The 25590-nt window shown below is 34.2% G+C and overlaps 3 protein-coding genes across 4 annotated transcripts; 2 read left to right on the forward strand and 1 right to left on the reverse strand.

Annotated features, from left to right (window-relative positions):
* Positions 1-724: 724 nt before the first annotated feature.
* LOC110726688 lies at positions 725-3638 on the reverse strand. Of its 2 annotated transcripts, XM_021906158.1 has the most exons (5): positions 3111-3638; positions 2740-2969; positions 2296-2329; positions 1224-1870; positions 725-1139 (listed from the first exon to the last, which is right to left on the reverse strand). In XM_021906158.1, the coding sequence occupies exons 1-5, from the start codon at positions 3466-3468 to the stop codon at positions 879-881; spliced, it is 1530 nt and encodes a 509-aa protein (XP_021761850.1). In that variant the 5' UTR covers positions 3469-3638; the 3' UTR covers positions 725-878. The 2 variants fall into 2 exon arrangements, with proteins under 2 accessions (XP_021761850.1, XP_021761851.1); XM_021906159.1 differs by lacking the exon at positions 2296-2329 and having other exon boundaries at positions 2736-2969.
* A 9201-nt stretch (positions 3639-12839) lies between these two features.
* Positions 12840-14099, forward strand: LOC110726627. The gene is made up of 2 exons (XM_021906099.1): positions 12840-13476; positions 13615-14099. Exons 1-2 carry the CDS (start codon positions 12840-12842, stop codon positions 14097-14099), a joined length of 1122 nt encoding a protein of 373 aa, XP_021761791.1.
* A 3384-nt stretch (positions 14100-17483) lies between these two features.
* Positions 17484-25064, forward strand: LOC110726689 (protein STRUBBELIG-RECEPTOR FAMILY 7-like). Its single transcript, XM_021906160.1, has 16 exons — positions 17484-17891; positions 18983-19115; positions 19218-19289; positions 19379-19444; positions 19589-19660; positions 19751-19822; positions 20159-20230; positions 20366-20431; positions 20517-20579; positions 20680-20972; positions 21722-22032; positions 22474-22742; positions 22831-22963; positions 23426-23550; positions 23635-23791; positions 24568-25064. Exons 1-16 carry the CDS (start codon positions 17804-17806, stop codon positions 24709-24711), a joined length of 2136 nt encoding a protein of 711 aa, XP_021761852.1. The 5' UTR covers positions 17484-17803; the 3' UTR covers positions 24712-25064.
* The last annotated feature ends 526 nt before the right edge of the window (positions 25065-25590 follow it).

The following is a 25590-nucleotide window of genomic DNA, read 5'->3' on the forward strand; positions in this document are numbered from 1 at the left end:
TTTATTGATCCCTATTACATCTGATTTGTCCATGGCAACAAAGCTTCCAATTTTATTCCCTAATCTCCTAGCATTGTCCTCATTATTTCTACCCTTAAAAGGTAAATCGTACACCCGAATCCAAAAAGGTACACAATGTAACGGAATTTCAGAGGGCTTAGAGTTACCTTTTGCGTCCGCCAAGACCATGACATGGTGATCAAAATGCCAAGGTTGAGAGTCCATAACAAACTGCTTGTCTTTCCAATGATGAAATTGGAAATAGAAAACTTTGTCCCCGATGATATTCGCCTCACAGCCGTGTTTTGGACTCCAGACTTTTTTCATAGTATTGATTAGGGCATTTGCTTTCACATTACGAGGAGTATGAATCCTTCCCACAATAGCCAATTCAATTTGATCCTCCTCATCTCCCCCTCCTTCGTCCTCCCAATCGATATCACTTCCATTGGCCAAACTAAGGAGTACTTCATTATCTTTTCCAGAACTCGCCATAATAACGAGAACGGAATACAATTCAAGAAGCAAATTCGACACAAGACTTCGAGGATGAAGCAAAAGCTAGCATAATAATAATAATAATAATAATAATAATAATAATAATAATAATAATAATAATAATAATAATAATAATAATAATATTATTATTATTATTATTATTATTATTATTATTATTATTATTATTATTATTATTATTATTATTATTATTATTTTACAATAGGATGAAAGATAATTAAGAAAAGGGATAAGACTCATAAGAGCAAAGGAAAATGGGGTGAGACTCATAAGAGGGAAGGAAAAATGTTTTTTTTTTTTTTTTAAATTAAGCACACTCTAATTAATGACATTTGAATATTAAACACACTCCAATTAATAAGTTAATGAAGAGAGGACATTTGAATGTTGTGTTCTCTACCTAGCCTCACTGAATTGACATAATCCCTTGGGCTATGAGCAGAAATACCTGGTAGAACTAATCCTACAACCCTCACCAAAACCGAATACCAGTCCTCTTTATAATCTGTTCCATACACATAACACATTGTCAAGGCCCTGATCAACTCCCACGCCGTGTTCAAGTGTGCCGGAATCAGGTACCTTATCCCGTAATAGTTTTTGTTCGGCTCCTCTTTCACTTGCTTCAAAATACCAAAATAAAGCATCAGATATAATTATTTCATAAAAAGCTCGATATTATAAACAGTAGGGTGTGTTCTATGTACCTGCTTAGCGTAAAAGCTGTTATAGTATAGGCAAACACCAAAATGCTTATACAAGAATGTTTTATCATCATAAGGCAGCCTAGGAACAACATCATTGCAGTAAACAACTCGAAAGTACCTAATCTTAGGTTTATTAAGTCGTTCTTCCACGAACATCCCTAGCTTACCATCTCCGATTCTTGGCTGTCCAAAAGTGTACACACCCAACAACCTCTCCATCATTTCAATCTCCTCATGTAAGATCAACACCGTGACAAACAAGATTGCAAGAGCCCCGCCTAGGCTATGTCCTGTGACAACAAATGTCGCGTTCTTATGCTGTTGTAATAATTCCTTGAGCTTGGTTTTGACAGCAATGTAGGCTGTTAACTCTGCCATATCCGGGGTGAAAGCAACATTGATGTTCTTCTGTAGGAGGTTATGTCGGAATGTAGGGGTATCAGCTCGGTTGCCTAAACCTAAGGCTTCTAAGAAACCCATGTGAAGCTTTCCTAGCTCTGGGATCTCGTACCATGAGTAGTCGAAATCTGTGCTCCAATCATCAGCGTCGTAAGGTTCAGTGCCTCTGAAGCTTATTAGTATGAAATTAGCATCTTCTGGTTTGTCACATAGGATGAACACTTGGGTGGACTTCTCCTGCTGATAATCTGTCAAAAGAAAGATAGGAATCATAGGATGATAGACCAATTATAATTTCTTGCAAGAAATGGATACGTGGATTATAAATTTCACATTTTGACTTTTTAATTAAATTGTTGTCTGATGAATGCTCTAACCACTTGAGTTATTCCTCACTCTTAGTATCATAAAACGAAACTAGTTCATTGTGAATTAAATCTTATACGAAGTATATATAATGAATTTATTGGCTTAATTGCAATTAAAAATGTGACATTTAAACTTATTGGGCCGGTTTTAATTAAAATGGTACTGTGTAAAGTTCCTATCTCAAAACTAAATTTTGTAAAATTAAATAGCAAATTAAAGGAATATATAGTAACCCGAAGCTCATAAATGATGCATTATTATAATCCTAAACATCAAAGAATGAAGGGAAGATGGGTTTATTTACCATTCCAACCATCATAAAACTCCACAAAATGCATCTGCTTCAATATTTAAAACGAAAATTAGTAAGGAACTTACTTTACTATTAATAAGGAACAAAGAATAAAGAGATGTACATTAGCTAGATTTGATGTGACACATGCGTTCATAAAATATCTTCAACAATATACTTCAAATATGAGGTTGAAGTGATGGATTAGTGGCATCGCTCCCACCTCGTATCCCTGATATTTAGGAATCAAGTTTCATGAGACTCATTTGAGGGATTTCCCTTATCTCCCCCCCCCCCTCAAATGAGCCCCTTTCTACTTCAAATACAAAGGCAGGACTAGGAATATATGCCATAGGACAATGAATGTCGACTATCTTAGTTGATAATACGTCTATGAGATTACGGTATTAAAGCCAATGCAAGAATATTAGTTAGAGGAAAAGAAGAGGCACCTGCCTTCCAATGGTTAACCACAACCTCTTTGACCACACTAGCATTTTCATAAGCTAACTTTGACGCCATAACACAAAGGTCCATTAGTGATTTGTTCTCTATCTCTATTTTCGAATTACTTGATGATGATCCTTCTCCAAAATAATCTGTCTTGTTCAAGTCGATTCGCCCATCCAAATGTCCAATTGAGCTTATGAATGTCGTTGTACCTCTTTCTGGAATCACCACCTTACCTGCATTTGCTTTATATTAGCTACACACAATGCATGCATTTATATGCAACACAATCATAAGTTACGCAAATTAAACTAATAACCAACAACTGATTATCAAATAAAGTCGATCAAACCGGGAAACATAATATATATACGTACCTTGGAGAAAGTTTGAGGCAAGCCGAAAGAGATTGCCATTAAGAGAAAGGAGATTAAGGGAGAAATCCACAAAATTACCAAATAATTCCAAGGGTTTACCAAATAATTTATTCAACCTTCTTACTAAAATTGATACAATTATCACCCATCTATTATCCTTCCCATCAAAGAATAACCTCCACTCTTCTAAATCTAATTCTTCATAATCATCTTCTTCAACATTATCAGAGCAACCATTACTCAATATAAATTTGGACCCACTTTTTATGTCTCCCTTTCTCCAAAACTTCCACAAATCCCTAATTCCAGCCTTTTCTGGCCGTACGATCATATACCTCCATTCATCCCCGCCGTTCATCAATTCTTCTGGATGATCTGATCTTCTTCTTCTTATTTTTTTTTATTTTTTTTTTTTTTGGGAAAAGAAAGATATAATTGATTATATTTAGTAGTTTATAATTAGTAGTGTATTATGCATGCATATATATATGTACTACTCCCTCCGATTTTTTTTATATACATCACTTTCCTTTTATAGGTGTTTTTTTTAAAATGCAGCACTTCCTTATTTGAAAATTTTATATTATATTTTATCATTTCTCTCTTTTACTTTAAACCCCACTTAAATTATTTTATCATTTCTCTCTCCTCTATGATCCCCACTTATATAATAAAAATATCTACTCTCTCACATTCTTTCTCTTTCATAGTCCCCATCTTACTTATACTATTTCATCCACTCACAATATTATATTATCCTTCTAAAACTCCGCGCATCACCAAATGATGCATATAAAAAAAAAACGGAGGGAGTAGTATATTACAAGAGGAGGGTTGCCGTAACGTGCACGCATTGGATTGACAAGGAAGTGAGGTGAAAATAATAAAAAGGGTTCCATGAGCGTTGTACATTTGTAATGTGAACATCTAAACCTGTAATTCTTCTTCTGTTCTTATCTGTTACTTGTAATTACTAAGAAATTTCTCGCTCCTTCCTTCTCCAAACATAATAAAAAACATAATAAAAACAAATTTAGGTGAATTATGTCTTTTAACTAGATATGGTATTACTGTATTGTTTTTGAAACTAACCATTATTAATTTATTACTTCCTCCCTTCTTTATTACTAAACTCGCTTTGACTTTTACACTATTCATCATCCCTCCTTTGATCGTCTTTTGTGAATAATATGTAAGGAAAAATATATTCATGTATGATCTTTTTGGATTTGTCTCAATAAGTACTATCATAATACTCCCTCCGTCTCAAATTACTTACAACGGTTTGACTTTTTGCACTATTCACACATCTCCCTTTGACCATCTTTTTTAACTATTATATGAAAGTCAATGTAATCATGTAAGATGTTGTTGGGTCTATTTTAATGTATAGTTTCTTAATATAAACTTTTTATAACTTATATAAATTTATAATAAAAGATATCAACGGTCAAACATGTGCATCGGCAAGCGTGTCCAGTCAAAATGTTGCAAGTAAATTGGGACGGAGGGAGTATATAACTTTTATAATTTTTACTTATGGAGAATTTAAGTTATTGATTATTAAAGTTTTGCATTGACAAGCGTGATAAAAGAAACAGGTCAAGTAAAAAAGAACAGAGAAAGTATATATTACCTCCGTTAAATGTTATGTGCAACTTTAGGGTATCATTTATGAAATATAAAATATTCCAAAGTTACACATGACATTTAACAAATGTATTAGATATATAGGTGTTGTTTGACTGTTTAGCTTGTAATAATGATTTTTCCATTTATGTGAATCATAATCTATAAATGAAATTGCTTTGGTGTTTGGAGATGACATATACTCGCAGTAATAATTTGTAAATTGTAACGCATCAATAACATTTCTTTTCTTTAATTTTGTGGTGTTTGAGTAGTGTACTAGTGTTAATTAGTTGTTCGCTTAATAGTTACACTTTCATGTCATTACGTATTTACGTGTTTCCTTTGTGCTAATAACGTTCTGCGAAGTTGCTGATTGCTATATAAGGTAAGTTACTAAGTTGGACATGTGGACTTGCACATTGGATACACCCTTATTTGTAACTTCAAAGCATTGCATGCCATCATGCATAAAATTTCATGTAAATTGAAATTAAGTTGAACAGAACAGGCCCATAGTTTCAAACATATTTTTTATAAAAATATATACATTGGCATGATAGTTGATGATACTAATAATAGTTTACATACATTGGCATGTTATGTTCAGCTTAATTTCAATTCAGCTCCTTAATATTTGAATTATATATTAACAAATACGTCTAAAAAAATTGTGTTAATTTAAATGAAATGGATGAATTTTTAATATTTTGTTGTAGAGGAACTCTTACATAATTGTCACCTTATTGATTCATGACATAAATACATACGAATTACGAAGTATGCTACAAAAACAAAACCATATTAAATGAGTTTTTGTTAGCCTAAGTACGGGCTTTACTAAATGGGCTTTTACTATAGTACTCGCATAGACATAATGAGCAGATGTGGACATATGGGCCTATAACTTAGCTTTCTCACATGTTTGTTTGGTTATTTATTTGTGTTAGTACAATCTTTCTTTTTGTTGAAGTGGTTTGCTAATTGCTACTGTACAATTTTTGCATTATCCCTAATTCCCTATTCTCTACTAGAAATGAAAAAATGGTCAAAGGTCCAAGATTAGAATGTATGGTATGATTTAAAAAGGAAAGTTTTCAATTACTGACCCCTTAGCTTATACAACCTTGAAAATTTCAAATCATAAAACTGTGTAGTTGACATAATTTCTCATTGTTTTAATTTTTTATTAGTCAAAATATACGATACTGTACATTTCCTACAATTATATATGCACGAGTTCTTAATCAAGAGCATATGTTTAAAAATTTTAAGCAAATTTTTTTTTTTAACAAAAATCAACTTCTAATCAATAACACAAGTTTAATTTAATATACAATAATATAATACGGAGTAACAATTATATTTGATATGATAGGTAACCCAAGGAACGTCTAAACTCTACATTGACCAAAATAAATTATGATGATGTGAAATAATGTAATTAAGCATGTCATATTGTTTCCCAAATCCTTTTCTTGCCAAACTGCGTGGCCACCACTAAGTAGCCGTACCACTTTGTACTACTGGAGATGCATGGACAAGATAAGACGTGGGCATCGCTTCAATAGTTTTTAGCAATGTTTGTATAGTGTGCACACAATGCAAAGCATTTTGGAAAATCTCGCATAGATCAACCTAACTCGGATTATAAGCCAGTCTATTTGGAATGAAAATCTCGCATAGATCATCCGCCCCTCCTTCAAAGTGGAATTAATTCGCACCAGGTATGGGTGGGCCTGTGTTGCATCTACATTTCAAGGCCAAAGGGCCTTTCATGTGAGGGGAAGTGATAGAGTATAAAACATATTCCTAGGCCTTAACCATCAGCTTAAGCTTTTGGTTGAGTTGGTCCTTTAACATGGTATCGGAGCCAGCGTGACACAAAGGTCACGGGTGCTTTTGGTTGAGTTGGTCCTCTGACATGGTATCACAGCTTAGGTTAGATCTTGGGATCATATACAAAAATTCTCACCCTGCCAACCCACCGGCGGGATATACAAAGTTTTTTATGCTTCCGCAAACACACATATAGATTTTTTTTTTCTTTTCTCAAAGTTTTTTTAGAATCTTTATGTAACGTTGCGCCTCCTACCAACAATAGCAATCGCGAAAGCCTCCTCCATCGTTATTGGCAATCGCATACACTACCGCCTCTCACTACTGGCAGTAACCGGCCACATCTGCCAACCTACTCCATGTGCCGCACTCTATGTCCACCTCCCCATGACCAACAATGATTCTTACATTGCTTCATTGGTTTTTTTTTTTTTTTTTTTTTTACACATAATCACATAGATTTTGTTTTGGTGGTGGTATATCACAATAAGGTCAACTTTTGCACATCTCTTTTGCTATCAAGTTATCTCCTTTTATTGTTGCAGCACTTGGAATCTTTGTGGAGTATTAATTCTTGCTACCTGGTTTTTCTTTTGAGAATTGATTAATTTCAAGCGGTGGGATTTAATCTTTTCTTGCGCAATTTTATTTGTTTTTCTTCAACTGTGATTTCACGTAGTAGTGTAGTGTCTTCTCCCCGATGATGGTTTGATCCCTTAGCTTCTTCTTCTCTGGATCTGCAACTTAGCCCAAATCTGTGTGCGACTCTTCTCCTTCTCCTCCGGCCTAGCAATGCTTATCTCTACTCTATGTAGGTCGTGGCTGTTGCTTCTCATCGTCATCACCGACACATGTCTACTACTTCCCTTTTGATCATGGGTTACCATACTATCCTTACCTCTCGATGCGTGATTCAGATCCAGTCTGAGCATCCGATTTTCTTCCGCTCCGACTGCAGGGGTATGATAGAGAATATCTATATAATATTCTCATCTTAGGTTTAGGATATATTTTGTATAAGATTATCTTTGATATCTGTACATATCTTATGTTACCTAATATGATTAGGTTTCTCATTGTAACCCTATAAATATTGATCAATAGAAATCACTCTAATAAATGAGTTGATATTATCTGACACCGAACCTCCAAATAAAGTGGTGTTGAGCTACAAACTAGTGGAAACCGAGCCTCCAAAAGTTACAATTTCAACTGATAGACCGAGTTTATACTAGTCTATTTATAATGAGATATCGTATAATATTTTTTTTTTTGTGGATATGTAATTTATTAGCAAATACTATGTATTGTATTTTAGCTAACTTCTTAAGATTCTAGGATATATATCTTTTGATTCTAGGGTTAGAGAGTATTATAATATTGGTAGGTTATCCTGATATAATTAAGAAACTATTTACAAATAGTTAGTTACTAATTGCGTTGTGTAATCATGTTTTATGTTTTAATTTGTCCTAATCATTAGCAATGAAAAAGCACTTCCACTATCTAATCAAGGAAGATGAATATTCTGTTCCTTAAGGAACAGGGAAATAGACCATCACTACCGGCATGACCGTTAAAACAATTATGGACATACATTTGACACTAACATGGGATTTTAAATTTTGAGTGGGACCATGCAAAAATCAGTGGCGAACTATATGGCTAATCTTCTAAATAACCAATTGCTAATTGTACATGCCTAGCTTAATAGTAAATTTCCAAATTTATACCACTTTTGTTTCAGAAAAATGTATTTTAGAATGTTTATATGTAATCTTAAGGACGTTAGAAGTAGTTGAGCATTAATTTTATTATTATTTTTTTTTTCAACATACGAGTATAAGTAAATAATAGTGCGTCATTCATTTAACTCACTATTCATCCAATTCAAACAATGGATTCAGCTATACAAGTGAAACTCTTTTATTTTAAAACTGATTTAAATTAATGGGTGAAAGTCATTATAATTTTAATCTAATCTAAACCAATTTAGTAATTCATATTGGATTCTTTTTATTAATGGATTGGACTGAACTCAATACTTCTTAATTATAAGAAAACTGGATCAGTGTTTCAATCAAAAAATTAAAGGGAGCAAATCAAAGTTCAAATTGGATTGGACTTAAACTGCACAAATCAAATTTTAGTTTTGAATTTATTAGATTCAAGCTCAAATTCAAATCGAAATTCAAACTTTCATCCTTACTCATTTTCCAAGTGCTAGTAAGTCTTTTACGACTCTGCGAATTAATAGCTCCTAAGACAAACAGAATAAACAAAAAAAAATGTTAGTTTTAATTTCATATACCTCCCTAGTCCCCCCCCCCCTTTTTTTTGGTGTTTAGTGACTTAGTGAGCCACAACAGCGGGGGAGAGAATCAATCCTAAGATCTCCTGAAATCGGGACGAAAGATCTAACTACTTGAGTTATCCCTCACTCTCCCTTAGTCCCTTTTTATGATTCTAGACTAGATGCAACTCCCAAATTTGTTGCGAATGTGTTTATTAATTCTTAAATAGATGGTGTGGTAAGCTATGCACCAACTATTATTGGCTTTTCTAATACCACAACCAAAAATGAAAGAAAAGGGACACTCACCTACCATATGAAGCATATGTATGTTGTTCCAATCATATTTAAAGAAAACTACGTGAGAGTTGAATATTTATTTCCGCGTAGTCTTAATATTATGATTTACCCATTGAAATGATGGATTTTGCATAATCTTGTCTTGTTAATATATAATTGATTGTGAAATGGATGACCATTTGTAATATTCTTGTAGTCAAATAATGAATTAATTATGTACCTACCAAACTTAAAATACTTATATAAAACCTTATTGTCCGTCAAAAAAAAAAATATAAAACCTTATTGTAAGAACATATACTTATTCTTTAATTGGCTTGGATAATCATAATCATTTTATGTAATTAGCTAGCTGTACCCTAGTAATAACCTCAACTACTGATATGGATGCTTTATAATTATTCTTCAAAAAAATTAAAATTATTATGCTTACACTTTACCGAAGACTTTGTTGATAGAAGAATTTGTTGCGACCACGGTATAAAGGAATATTTGTAATGTAGGTAGGGAGATAATTAATAGGGTAATGCTATACATAGCCCTTAGGGCTATATATAAGCATTGACTCTTGGAAAATGTATAAAGTTAGGAATTCATGACAAAAACACGCGTAAATCAGTGTAATTAGTGTGTTTTTGTCATGATTTTCTAAATTTAAACAATTTTCAAGAGTAAATTAAATGCTTATATGTAGCCCTTAGGACTATGTATAGCATTTTCCTAATTAATAAGGTAGGAAATGATAATGGTGAATTAGAAAGTTAAAATATACATAAAATATAAAAAAGTGAATTACACCTATAATTAATCACTAAATTGAAAATTTCTTCAATCTCATTATTACCATATAAAATTTACAATATGTTTCTATGAGGTTACAAAACACCCTCGCCTATAATTACGATTAAATCGGACAAATATGGTAGACTTTAACCTTGCGTTGGAATCAACGAACTAAAGGTACGATGTACCTTAGAGCAGCGTTAATGGTGAACATTTTAATAGTTCACAATGAGTGAACAAATAAGGTGTTGGCTTAATGGCAAACTCTATAATTGTTCATGATGAGTGGTCATGCGTTCGATTGCAGGAGCGAGCAGCTGGACGAAATAATTCGCTGTGGGGCCCACCAAAATTTTCCACTGATATTCATACAAAACGACGTCGTTTTGCTGTTTCATGTTGCAAAACGACGTCGTTTTGCTTATTAACGGGCAGAAAAAAAAATAGAAAGTAGCGGCTGGGAGCGCGCCACTTGGCACAGCCGCTGCTTGACACGTGTTCATTGTTTTAAATAAATCCGTTGTAATAATACAACGGATATATTTTATAAAATACAAATCAAAAAAAAAAAAAAAAAATTACCAATGGCTCTATTTTTTTCCCCTCTATAAATAGACACCCATATTGATATACTTTCTTCAACTTTGAAAATTCATTTTTTTCTACTATTGTTTTCTCTTCAAAAATCCCCTCTATAATTACCAATATTATTATTATTTATACCAATATTAATATTATTATTGTTATTATTATTTTTAATTATTATCATTAATATTATTATTATCGCTACTATTATTTTTATTATTATCGTTATTATTATTATTATTTTTATTATTATCGTTATTATTATTATTATCGTTATTATTATTATTATTATTATTATCGTTATTATTATTATTATTATCGTTATTATTATTTTTTTTATTATTGTTATTATTATTATTATTATTAAATTTTTATTTTTTCCAAATATAAATTATAATTATGGATGCTAATACCAACCCCAAAACAAATAGAAAGAAGAAAAAAAATTTGGGTCAAAATATGATCCCGAATCAAGCCAATTTTCCTCCAATTCACCCAAATTTTTCACAAACACCCACAAATATTCCCCATAATTTTTCTGGAGTTTATCCTCAAATACCCCAGTCAAGTTTCCCAAATAATCCACCAAATTTCCCTCGTGCATATATAATTTTTCTCAAAGCAGTTCAAATTTCCCACATCCATCCATGATACCAATGGGTTACTGTGAATATGGTGTTGCATCTGGTTATTTTCCGTCACAACAACCGAATCCCAATATTTGGGAATCGAGCAATGTCTTATCTGAAGAAGATGAGGCAAATGAAGAATGCGAGGATGATGGTGAGGGAAATGAAACTCCTTCTCCCCATCAAAACTTCACTCAAATGTTGCAGCAACCACTCCAATCAACTCCGGAATTTCGTGTTAGTGGTTCAAACAATAGAGGTTGGTCGCGATCAGAAACTGCGGCTCTTATATCCGGCTAGAACACCAGCACCGACATAATTACCGGCACAAATCAAAAGAAGGGTGTATTTTGGAAGAGAGTCTTGGACGCATACGATGCTGCCAGGGAATCGAATGCAGATGAAATATCCCTACGAACTATTAGTAGTTTGAAGGGAAGGTGGATGCGAATCTCTGAAGCCGTGTTAAAGTGGTGCGGAAGCTATGATAAGGCCCGGAAGCGAAAGGGAATTGGCTATAACGAAGATGATGTTATCCAAGAGGCCCACAAAATCCATGAGAACTCATTCGGACGATTCACCTTCTACGAGGAATGGATCCAATTAAGGAAGTGGGACAAATTCCGGTCTTTCTTGGACCAACAAACATTCAAGCCTTCGGTGGGACGTCCACATTCAACTCCACTGACGGATGAGTCTGTAGGGAGCGGAAGTAGTGGGAAGAGGACACGGGATGAGGGTGACAATTCCTCACCTACCACACCAACCAGCGTGGGTGTCGGTGATGAGAGAGTAGCTCGTGCTGAAGGTATTAAAAAGGCTAAGTCGAGATTGAAGGGTAAAGCTCCATCAAGTCAAGCATTTAAGGAATTAGAAACATTCAACAGCCGATTGCAGCTACTTGGGGATTCGATGAATGTGTCAAACGAAGCAGAAATGAAGAGACTTGAAATACAGGAGCGCAAGGAGGCAAGGAAACAACGGAAAATTGAGCTAGAGCAATATAGGATCAACTGGGAGTAACTATCTCGTCTAGAACAGAAAGTAAACCGAGAACAGTGGGAAGACGAAATGATAGTAATACTTCGGAACAATATTCAACGTTTCAATAATGATGCTTAGTGTCCTTTATTTTTATTGTAGTTAAGTGTGTTCAATTCCTTTGTTGTTCTTCATTTTCAATAGTGATAAGTTTTCAATTCCAGTTCAACCTCTTGTACTCATTTCCTTATGTTTGTACTTTATCAATTAATCAGTAAAATGGATCTTTTCCACTTTCCCATTTTCATAGCCCATGTGATCTTATTCTGTTTATTCAATTATATCAATTTGTCTCTTTATATATAATTGTGTCAGTATCTTAATTTCCCCTTTGTTAGCCCATGTGAAACCCTTCTTCTCCATTCAATTTCTGTGTGGTTCTAATCCAGTGTTGGTCATAGCCCATGTGAAACCCTTCTTCTCCATTCAATTTCTGTGTGGTTGTAATTCATTGTTTGTCATAGCCCATGTGATCTTTGTCTCTTTATATTCAGTTATTTCTGAAGAAGAATTACAAATTAGTTCACTATAAATAAACACCATTCTTTCATTTTTTTACACACAAACACATAAATCGTTTGCAGTTACTATTAGCAAACCTCACTCTATCTTACATTTCTTACGTACAAAATGAATTCAAACAGTTTAAACGAAAGCTCAACCGATTCCTCTTCATCTTCATCTAACTCGGATGATAAGGGAAGGGAGCTTAGAGTTCAACAACGTAATGAAGTGTGTCTTATGATACAACACGTAATGCATGAGTACATTCCACCAATTATTCAAGCTGCCACTCAGCAACGCCGACGCAAATCTACTGAGCCCCGAAAGGATAGGGGACGCGAAGAAGGTCATGCACGGTTATACAATGACTATTTTGCGGAAGTCCCAGTTTATCCAAGTTCCTTGTTCCGGCGCCGGTTTCGAATGCGTAAACATGTGTTTGAGCGCCTTCTCAACGCAGTGACCCAACATGACCCCTGGTTTCAACAAAGGCGAGATGCGGCAGGTCGTCTTGGTTTGTCTCCACTTCAAAAGTGCACTGCGGCCGTTAGACAACTAGCTTACAGGTGTGCTTCAGACGCTTGTGATGAGTATGTTCGTATAAGTGAGGCAACTTCACGATTGGCACTCCAAAAGTTTACAGAAGGTGTCATCAACCTGTTCGGTGATCAGTACCTACGCCGTCCAAACATCGTAGATATGGAAAGATTGCTACGTATTGGGGAAGAACGTGGATTTCCTGGCATGATAGGCAGCATTGATTGTATGCACTGGGAGTGGAAGAACTGTCCACACGCATAGAAGGGGCAGTATCAAGGAAGAGAAGGAGTTGCAACTCTCGTACTGGAGGCAGTTGCGGACAGAGATCTATGGATATGGCATTCGTTCTTTGGGATGCCAGGTAGTTGCAACGATATTAATGTGCTTCATCGATCCCCTGTGTTCGAAGACGTCTTAGAGGGTCGAACACCTCCTGTGAACTTCGTAGTCAATGGTCATCATTATACGAATGGGTATTATCTTACTGATGGAATCTACCCTAGATGGGCTTCTTTTGTGAAATCCATTACGAGTCCACAAACTCGTCAGGATCGTTTATTCGCAAAACACCAGGAAGCTGCAAGGAAAGACGTTGAACGCGCATTTGGGGTCCTTCAAGCTCGTTTTGCCATTATTAAAAAGCCGTCTTTGGCGTGGGATACCGACATACTCCACAATATCATGCTCGCCTGCATCATAATACATAATATGATCGTTGAAGATGAACGAGAGACGTATCAAAATAACGTTAATACCAATGAGTTTATGAATGCTGGAGGCAACGCTAATGAGGACACTACCGAGTACCGTACTGATCGGATTGTGGATATCGGCTGCGTTTATTAAAAAGCTAATGAGGACACTACCGAGTACCGTAGTAATGAGTTTATTAAAAAGCTGCGTTATTGTTTAAAAAATATTAATCACAAGAATTAGTTTTTTAAAAGCTGATAAAAAAACGCGATAATTTCTTAATTAGTAATCACGATTAAAAAATTAAATACGTCAATTAATTACATTGACATCGAGTTAATAAATTATAATTATGAATTAAATAGATTATATTTACAAAAATAAAATAAGGTGGGGTAGGGTGTATTGATGATGAACCATTGTTTAGTGTTCATTGTTAAGAGTGAATATTGTAAATGGTTTGTTGGGTTGATGTGGATGAGAGAGAAATGGTGATAGTAACCCATGAACCATTTTTTTGTGTTCACCAATAATGATGCTCTTATGTACATTAGCTCGTCAAATTTGCTTTTACTTATTAAGTTCGGTATTTTTGAGGTAATATCATCTCGAGATTGAGGGATTAATGATCCTCCTCACTGAAGACTCGATCTCTAGAGGTTTACATTCTTTTACCCTCTCCCTACTTTTACAAAAACTTTTGTATACATCCGATTTACACTAATATTAGTGTACATCGAGCAGTATAGTGGTAACTTTAAGCCAATTTAGGATAACTTTTTGCCTTTTTTGGGTAACTTTGAACATAATATGATTTTTTTTATAAATCGAACAAGAAAAGTTTTATAAGGGTGATAAAATTACTTTCAATCACTAATAATTGAATTTAAGTCATTTAAAATGTGATTCTTTACCAATAAAACATAGATTATTTTTATTTGTATTGGGTTACTTTTATACATATTAGGGTAACTTTTATTCATTTTAAGGGTAACTTTTGATCACTTTAAGAGAGATTAAAATGGATGTACAATAATTATTGTATACCCGATTTTTTTAAAAGTTTGTGCTACCTTTAAGGGTCTTGCCTATTAATTCAGGTTGGATGTGCAAGGTGTTGGTCGGATATGATGCATTCTTAGAGTTCTTACCTAGTACTTTCTATACTTTACTATTATAGGTTGTTGACCTATTATATAACGTACTTATAATTTATTTTAGGGTGAAAACAAAATTCAACAATTTATACTAGGAATCAAAAGATTGTTTCATAGTCTATACATATATTTTGGCAACTTCTATTCGATTTGTGCACTTATGTTTTCTTGCAAAAGTAAAATAAACTTATGTACTACTAAATTAAGAAACCCAGAAAATTGAGATCTATGATCTGATCTCTACCTACCACAGATAAAATCTTAAAAGGCAACATACCAAAAGAATTTAGCCAAATAAAATAGAGCATAAGTGAAGTAAAAGAAGGTGATTATTAACTAAGGAAAGTATCCCACTTGTCATCCAACAAACAATTCCTTAGATTTCCCTACATTTTTATCCTTTTTTTTAATTGCTTTTTAATATTGCTCAGTATTAATACTAATTAAATTCATTAAAGTTGTTACTAGTAGTAATTATGCTCTGAAATGACAGTGTAATCTCATTAATTAGTGCCAAAATGAAAGATTAGGGTATTTAGATCTGAGAAAGTCAGCAAATCATTATGGTTGAAGCTGTATTAAATTAAAAAGATTTCTTTTTTTTTTTTTTTTTTTTACGTCTACTCCACTACTTTGGAGTGTTTCTCGTGAACGTCATCTACTTGCATCCTCTTGTAGTCATGTTCAACTTACCCTTTGGTAGTTTGGCCTTTCAATTACTTCTCTGTCTATTTAAAAGTGGCCGATATTCCACTTTTGAACGTTTTTTATTTTTTTATTATTGTCTCATACTATAAATGATATAAAGGCGACTATTTTATTCTTACCTACACTATTTTACGTCTACGAACTTTGTAAAAAATGATGGTGGAATGACAATTCAATTATAGAATTGGGAGAGCAAAAAAATGAGCGAGGTGTATAGTGTATATGATACACTTGAATGTAATTAAAACAAACAATTAAATTTGATGGTAATAGTGTATTGGTTTCATTAGGGAGTATGTATTTAATGCTCAAATAATGGTACCTTGTATTTTGTACTATATATAGTGTAAATTATTGTTCATATAGTTGTAAAATTTGATCGGAAGAGAGCAAAAAAAAAAAAAAAAAAAAATCCTTATATACTTGTATTTTTGTTCTTGATATACAAGTAGAGTAAACTTGGTGACACACCCCATTTGATTCACAAATATTGTTACACTTTGAATTGTCATTTTGACACTACTTACAAATATCATTTTGACCAATACGGGCATGTTCTCTTCAGTTCAGCTCAGCTCCAATTAATTCAGTTCAATTTAGTTCCTAATATCCTTCTCTCATAAACAATTCGGTTTAGTTAAGCTTCAATCAGTTCAGTTCAGTTCAATTTAGTAAATCAGAACATACCTCTAATCTACAATACAAGTATATATACATGAATACATGTAAGGAAAAAAAATTCTTACTACAACTTACTCGTAATAAATAGTTATTCGTATAACTCAATATATTTTTGAAATATTATCTTTTCATAATAATAACTAGACATATATTAGCTCAAATATATATACATTAATTGTCACATAACATAAAATGTATTTCATAACAATCTTTATGGAACTAATAGAGTAATTTACAAATACAAATTATGAGTAAATTGTGTCCTATACAGAACAAATTAATCAAACAACAATTTCACAAAAATAATTTTCTAAATCACAATTGTCATTACTATGTTCACAAAGTCCAGTAAATTGTCCAGAATAAATTTAGGTAGTGTCAAAATCTTTTCGAGAGCAAAAGGCATTACAAAATTACCACTTTCAAAGTCAGAATTCCAAGAAAAGAAACAAACAAAATTCACTAAAATCCAACCCCTAGAACAGAACAATGAAAAATTTGAAAAAAAAAATGTATAGATAGTAACTAGGGCTACATATAAGCATTAAAAATATTCTTAAAAATTGTTTAAATTTAGAAAATCATGATAAATTCACACTATGATCTACGCGTGTACCAATTGGTTGTTGGTGGAGTGGTGATTGGGACTACACTTGGTAGGGAGGACCCGTGTTAGATGCCCCGCAACAATAATTGGGAGGCGACTGGAACCTAACCACCCAGAACTGATCCCGAATCGGATTAGCCTAAAGGGTGAACCGGATGGAACACCAAAAAACATTGATCTACGCATGTTTTTGTCATGAATTTATAATTTTATGCAATTTCCAAGAGTGTTTTTAATGCTTATATATAACCTTAGGCTATGTATAACATTACCCAAATTATTTTAATTTTTAGGTAATTTTGACAAAATTCCATATATATATAAAAAAAATGAATAAAAATGCGGGTACTTTCTGTGGCTTGGGATTCTTCTAGTCTATCGTGCCTGCCAGCTTTACATATACACGGGCAAAATTTAGAGAACTGTTCTCTTCTTGTTTACTGTTCAATTCGTCGGTCAGAAATTACAACGAAAATTACTCCAAATTTTAATTAGTAAACAAATTATGGAATTATACCCAAGAAATTAGATTTATTATTTAATCATTCAATTAATTAAAAAAAATAGAAATTAAAAATAGAGCAGGGCATCACTGTCTGTCTGTTTAGTCTTCACTGGAAGGGAAGAAAGAGGTGGATAGAGAGAGAATTTTTGGAGAGAGAAAATTTGGAGAGAGAAAGTTAGAGAGAGAAAATAATTGAGAGATGATGATGGAGCTTTGGAGGCTCCTGATTATCAGCATTTTGGTGTTTAGTCCAAGCTTCATTAATGGTGACACAGATCAATCTGATGGTTAGTTCTTTTTTGTTTTTGAGCTAATTTTGATTTTATCTGCTTTTTTACTTGTTTTGTTCATCTGGGTTGCTGTTATTTTTGATTTTTAGATTGAATTGGTTTCTGGGTTTTGAAATTTTAATCGATTTTAGCTGCTGACATTCTATTTTTTTGCACTTTTTAATTTTTTTTTGTGGGATTTAATTGTAAAGATTGATTATTTTATTCTTTTTTTTGGGGGGTTTTGATTAAAGATGTGGTTTATGCTTGCTGATGTTTGTCATATTGGCTTGATTTTTGCATTGGGATTTTCTGGGTTTATTTTTTATTTCATTTTTAAATTTTTTGAGGTGGTAATTTTGATGGAATGCTGATGATTGATGACACTGATTGCTACAACGAGTATAGTGATCTTGTTTATCCAAGCTGGCAAGCTTACAATGAATTTGGTTTCTCTCTCTCTTTTTTTTTTTTTTTTTTTTAAAAAAAAAAAAGAATTTTTCTGTATTTCGGTTACTGAAATTATTGGTCAAAGGGTTTTCATATGCTGATGATCATGATGATATTCTTGCTAATCAATGGGGTTTTCTGGGGTGTGGACAATTGAGTTTCTCATAGATCTTTTGTGCCAATTTGCCTAGTGCAGCATTCTAGTACATGTATGGTTCGTTTCGTCGGTGGAAGGTGGTAATCAGAATAATTTTTTGTATATGTGCTAATAAAGTTATAGTTCATATGCAATTAACCCATGGAATCATCTCTGTTGTCGCTGTGTATTACCACCTACGAAACGGGCCATGGTGGTTGTTATGAATGCAGCTATATTTTCCCTACTTCATCACAACTGGCTTGTTTAGAGGCATTGTTCTGAGCTTGTGCAAATAAGGATAATTAGAGTAACGATGGTTGTCAGGACGATCTTGATGGTGTTATTGATTTCAGAAATAAAAGTTATTAGATTTTCTGCTTGACTAAGTCTGACTAAAATTGCTGAAAGTTGATCAATGTGATCAATATGATGGATTAAATGAAAAACCAAGTGGGGAGTTTTTGCCAGTTCTTATTGATTAAGACATATATGTGATGTTGATTCTCTCTTCAATTTGCAGCTTCTGCACTTAATGTCATGTTTAGCAGCATGAATTCGCCTCCACAGCTTACGGGATGGACTGCTAGTGGTGGTGATCCATGTGGTCAGTCATGGAAGGGTGTTACATGCTCAGGCTCAAGGGTAACACAAATGTAAGAGTCGGTTTTATGCATTGTATTGCTGTTATTGCAATGTTTAATCATCTGTAAAAGCTTGTGTGTTCTAATTCTGGTATTATACAATTCTTTGTGCAGAAAAATACCAAATCTTGGACTTACTGGGTCAATAGGTTTTCAGCTTATGAGTTTGACATCTTTGACTGACTTGTAATACAGTTATATTTTTTTGCAGTTTTATTCTAATATCTCCTGTATCTTATGTACATTGTCTCATGATTTTGTGATAATGTTTGCAGTGATATAAGCCATAATAATTTTGGAGGCACGGTACCTTATAACCTTCCTCCAAATTTGCAACGACTGTAAGCACTTTTGCCTTCCATTGTTTCAACTCTTTTGAGAAGTGAATGTTGTTACAGAAACTGCAGTTGTTTTCCTATCTCGATTTTTGGCTTTCTTGCTTACTGGAGTTCCAGACGGTTCTTAGGCTATTGTTTTTTGTGCAGAAACCTTGCTGGTTGCAATTTCAACGGTGCAGTACCTTATTCAATTTCAACTATGAAACCTTTGGTGCATCTGTAAGTTGCTCGCCCTTTGACCAATATTTCTACTTGATGTCATATTCTACGACAGACCTGACTAAGGTTCGTTTCTGTGAATGAGAATAGAGACCTCAGCCAAAATCAATTTAATGGACAGCTGAATGTAGACTTTTCACAGCTTACTTCACTCTCCAATATGTGAGTAATCCTCTCTATCCTTTTGCTAACTATATATATTTGCAAATACATCTATTTGTATTTATGGGCTGAAAAGATAATTTACATTGTGAAATAATAGTCAATGTTGTGAATTGACTTCTTTTACTTGCATGATCTATTACTTTTCGGAGTTCAAGTAGTTTCAGTTAGCTTTATGAATGATCCTTTCCATTCTTTTGTATTTCCGAAGATCAAATATAGAAGCCAATCTAATCTGCTGGCAAAACTACTTGAATACTTCGGCTGTTACAAATCTTATTGAAACAGAACCTTGTAGATGATAGCTCACTAAATATTTATTATTTTCTATTTCAGAAATCTCGCGAACAATGCTCTCACAGGTGATCTTCCACAAACAATGAGCTCCTTGACAAATTTGAAAACCTTGTTAGTGCCTCTTCTATTTAGCTTTCTGCCTTTCTGTATTACTTCTCAATTTACTTGCCTTTGTGGACAGTGCTAAACTGTATACACGTGTTCTTTATATGTAATATGATTGATTAACTTGCTACTGTAATGCAGGAATGTGCAAAATAACCAGTTCACAGGCACAATTGATGTCCTAGGAGATCTACCTCTGGAGAATTTGTTAGTATACTTGTGTATGAAAATAATTTAAGTAGTAGAATTACCAATACATATATCTTGATATTTTATTTCTCGTTTTTTATAGGAATATTGCGAATAACCATTTCACTGGCTGGGTTCCAAGGCAGTTACAAAATATTAATATACAGTAAGAGTTGATGGATACCTAATCTGTGTTTGTGGTCTTTTTAAACTAAGTGGAACTTTTGTGGTTCTTTTAAACTAAGTGGAGTTTTATTCCCTCACAGGAAAGATGGTAACTCATGGAGCTCTGGGCCAGCACCCCCAGCTCCACCTGGATCACATGCCAATCATCACAAATCTGGGAATCATGGAAAATCGTCAGATAGTTTGAGTTCTGGGGATGGAAAATCTGGTATCGGTCCTGGTGCCATAGTTGGAATTATTTTGGCTATTGTCGTAGTTGTAGCAATAGTAGGATTTATATTATTTAAGAGAAGAATACGGAGGCCATCCCCTGACGTAGAGAAGGTAGACATACATAAGCCTTTTGTTGCTCCTGCTTCGAATGACGTGGAAGGTAATTCACTCTTATTTTGGCTCTTTTTCCTCTCTTAATGGACCTTGCTTCAGTGAGAGAAACATATATAATTTTAGGTTCTTTTATCATCTGGAACTATGTAATTTCTTGCCATAAAAAAGTACTCGATAAACCTTAAAAGATATTGAGGATGTTTATATGGCATATCCACCCCTTTTAGCATATGTCACTATCCTTGTGGATAAGTTCATTATGAGTTGAAACCTCAAGACCCCACCCATAGGAATGAAGATAACTAAACCTAAAAAAGCAGTCTTTTGCCAGTGTGTGGTCCAAGCTTTGTACATTGGCGTCCCTTAGCTAACATTTTAAATTTATATATAACTAAATATCACCTGGCTTAAGCACATAAACCCAACATGTCCCAGAAACAGCAAGTCTCAAGAGTCCAGGTTATACACATAGGAGCTGTAAACATAATCCAAAATTTATAAGCCCAATCTTCTAGTGTCCGTATAGCACATGGAGGCTTCATTGACTTGTGGCACTTCCAAAGCGGAATGAATTTGATGAAGATAAGAAATGGAGTCATTTGCAATGCTAGAAATTCATCCTAAAGGCAAAACTGAAGTTAATCAATGAAAATGAAATCATTGCAGTTATATTATCCAAGCATGTCTGCATCGTGTTTTGAGATTGCTTTTGCTATTTATGTTTTCTGTATCAACTTGCCTTATGCTCCTTAATTTCCTGAACCTTTCAAGCTGTTTGGAACGCTAATTCATCAGGTAAACCTGAATATATGGAATTGAAGTCAGTTCATTCTTCATCCTCAATCAACACAACCACGCTTGACACAGTTCCCGCAGTTGTTCTAAAACCACCTCCATTGGATCGCAACAAATCATTTGATGATGAAGACTTATCAAATAAACCTGTTCGCCCTATAGTCACCAAAATTCCTACACCAGTGCCCGAAAATGTAAAATCATATTCTATAGCAGACCTGCAGATGGCTACTGGAAGTTTCAGCGTTGAAAATCTTATTGGAGAGGGGTCTATTGGACGTGTATATCGTGCTCAATTTGATGATGGAAAGGTGTGTGCCCTTGAATGCTTTTAATTTTTATTTTTTTATTCTCCACTATTTGTTCCTCAAATGACGGGAAGTCTGCCAATGGAAGAAACTCTACTATTGCTGTTCCTGATTTGGGTGGTGTGTTTCAGCCCTTGTATATAAGATAGTGCTGTAAATTTATTGACAAAAATTTGGTCTGGTGCACTAGAAGAAAAAACATAAATTTTTAACTTACAGAAAAATTTCATGAAATGACTGGCCTAATGCTTGGACCGGTGAAAGGGGCATACATTCGGAATTTTTCATCATTTTTTACATGTGAATTGTACCTATGTTGTTTGGCAACCTTCACGTTCAGTGTCATTAAACTGCTGTTAGTTTGTGACAAGTCATTGTGTGCTAGTTTGAAGCCTTTATGATGATTAAAGTTGCTCATAGTTGGTAAATATGTTGTTTTGATAGGTTCTTGCTGTGAAAAAGATTGACTCATCTGTTCTAGCTAACCATCCTGAAGATTTCACCGAAATTGTTGCAAGCATTTCCAAATTACATCATCCAAATGTAACTGAGCTTGTTGGCTATTGTTCTGAACATGGCCAACACTTGCTAATTTATGAATTCCACAAGAATGGCTCATTGAATGACTTCTTACATCTTGATGATGAGTACAGTAAACCATTGACATGGAATACTCGTGTCAAAATTGCTTTAGGGAGCGCACGTGCTCTTGAGTAAGTCAGCCTTGTGACTTAGTATGTGTAACTTTATTTGTTTACTCAACTCTATTCACGTTAACATATATTCCCCAATCATTGCCAGGTACCTACATGAAGTTTGCTCTCCATCTGTTGTTCATCAAAACTTTAAATCAGAGAACATATTACTTGATGTGGAGCTAAATCCTCATCTTTCTGATTGTGGGTTGGCAAACCTCCTTCCGAACGCAAACCAGGTAAACTTTCAATATATACTCTTAAGTTCTTGTGCTTGAATGAGGCATGCCCTACATTTATGGTAGTCATATGACAATGTCTTTTGTTGGATATGCAATCATAGTATCTTAAAGTTAGAGAAGACTGAAAGGTCCACTCTGTAACACCATAAAAGGAAGAGAATGAAGAGGAAAAGGAGAAAAGCACTAAATGATCACTGTTTAAGAAATTATCTTAACATTTGATCAAACTTTATGCTATTTTCTTCATTTCTTACCCCCTTTTCCTTTTTGGTGATATTGTAACTGAGGAATTTTCAGTCATTGATGCTTTGTGTTTGTAAGGTGTCCCCCCCCCCCCCTCTCTTTTTTCTGATAATGATCCTGATTTTCTTGCAAATAATTCATTGCTGACAACTAAGTCTCATAACGTGCTCAAAGATTAACGCTCTTTCTTTTGATATCCTCTTGCTGTTTATGCAGGCGATTAACCATAATGCTTGTGCTCCTGAAGTTGCTGATTCTGGTCAGTATACTTTGAAGAGTGATGTCTACAGTTTTGGCGTGGTTATGTTAGAGCTTCTCAGTGGACGGAAACCATTTGATAGGTAATGTTGTGTCATCAGTACAGAATGAGGACACAGCCAGGATTTAATAGGGTGATTTTCTGAATAAATCTATTTTGTATTCAGCTCGTTGCCAAGGGCTGAGCAATCGTTGGTTCGGTGGGCTACACCTCAGCTTCATGACATTGATGCTTTGACTAAAATGGTCGATCCTGCTCTAGAAGGCCTCTACCCTGTGAAATCTTTGTCGCGATTTGCTGATGTCATTGCCCTTTGTGTTCAGGTATTGTTGACTGCCTTTTCTTGGTTTTGCTTTACTTGGCAGGTGCAAAATTACATGCTGTTAACTTATATGCTGATCCCGGCAAAAACCTGAAACTTTGTGGAGTGAATTAATGGCCTAGCACCTCGTATATTGTTTGGTTGTATGTGTGGTCTTGTGCACTGAAGATATCATTTAGACGAATAAGAGAATCTCATAATACTAGCTAATTATTGAATCACCACAACCAGGTCCATCAGTTTAGTATAGAAGAATGTTACAACCCTTTTGGTAAATTAATGTTGTGTATGTTTGCACACTATTTCCAATTGGATGTCTTGGGAGATGTATGTCCACCTCCAAGTATATGATTTCCTTCTTTAATTCAGTAATCAGTACCGCTCAATCGCATCTCTAGAGGTGGTGATAAGTGGTAATAAAGGTCAAAGAACAAAAATGCATGCTTTGTGAACTGTGGGTACTTGTGTAGCAGTGTAGGTGCGTCATAGACTTGCAGTAAGTGTCTACATGGAAATATGGTATGTTGCATGTAAAACTACCCAACCCAGTGTTGTAACCTCCAGCTTATGATCTTTCATCAACTCGTCCAGTTATCCATTAGATCCTTAGAGCCTTTACTCACCTATGAATTGTGGAGTGTTGTAAGCTTTTACTTTCTGAAACTTGAGATGTAGGTTTCCATTTAGATACTTGTTTTTTCTGCGCAGTATTCTATTCATATCTAGGTTCTGCTAGGTTTGTGTCTAAAACATACTGAAACATGCTTTTGTGAACAGCCTGAGCCCGAGTTCCGACCACCAATGTCAGAGGTGGTGCAAGCTTTGGTTCGATTGGTTCAGCGAGCAAACATGAGCAAAAGAACTGTTGGAAATGCTGGTCGACAATCAGAAAGCACAGACACAAATGATAGTGTTAATTAAATGGTTGTATAATAATTTTGTTCATTTGATCCTCCGCCTGACCAAAGTAAAGTTATTTATTTCTCCTTCACCTCATAATTTTTCTCCTCCACCACCTGGTTTCTTCTGCATTCACTAAAGTTTCAGTTCAGGGTACGAATGCTGTCATTCATTCTTTTCTTTTCATTTTCTTTTATATATGTTCATTTTCGGTATCACCTTATTGTATGATATAATGTATTGAAGGTGAAAAAAGATTAATACTTCATGTTTTCATGTGGTGCATCTATCGCATGGGCTTGTATTCTGGTTCCTTCCCTAGTTCCCCTGAGATGGTAGGGAAAAAAATTGTATATCACATCGAGAGTTGAAAATTCTCAATTTTGTCAAACAAGTTCAGAAATGTTGCAACAAAGAACAATTTCATAGAAGGATCCTAACTTCAGCTAATCAACATCTTACGCTTCAGAATTCAGAAACATTAACTTGACAAAACTGACCCAATTCCGACTGTCCGTGTTACATTATGGAATTGTACTTGTAAAACTTGACCAAATAATGACTTGAATTATTTAAGAAACAAACTTACCTAAGCTAATTGAAAAGACTCAAATATGACCCTTGCCACCGCGCAAAAGGTCTAATCGATACTAATTCAAAGCTGAAAAAACAAAGACGGACTATCATTGTTTATTACTCATTCAAAAAGCTCCCAAAAATTTACAAAGACATCATTGTTTATTACTCGTATCATCATATGTAATCGAACATGAGATGAACCCTTTGTTCTATAAGTGCTTATTCGTCTTTTATTGACTAATTTAAGATTAAATGGGATAAGTTTAATCGAGTTAAATTTAAAACAAAATGTGTTCATTTCACATTATACACCACAAACAT

The sequence above is a fragment of the Chenopodium quinoa genome, unplaced genomic scaffold (genome assembly GCF_001683475.1).
Source record: "Chenopodium quinoa cultivar QQ74 unplaced genomic scaffold, ASM168347v1, whole genome shotgun sequence".
NCBI classification, from domain to species: domain Eukaryota; kingdom Viridiplantae; phylum Streptophyta; class Magnoliopsida; order Caryophyllales; family Amaranthaceae; genus Chenopodium; species Chenopodium quinoa.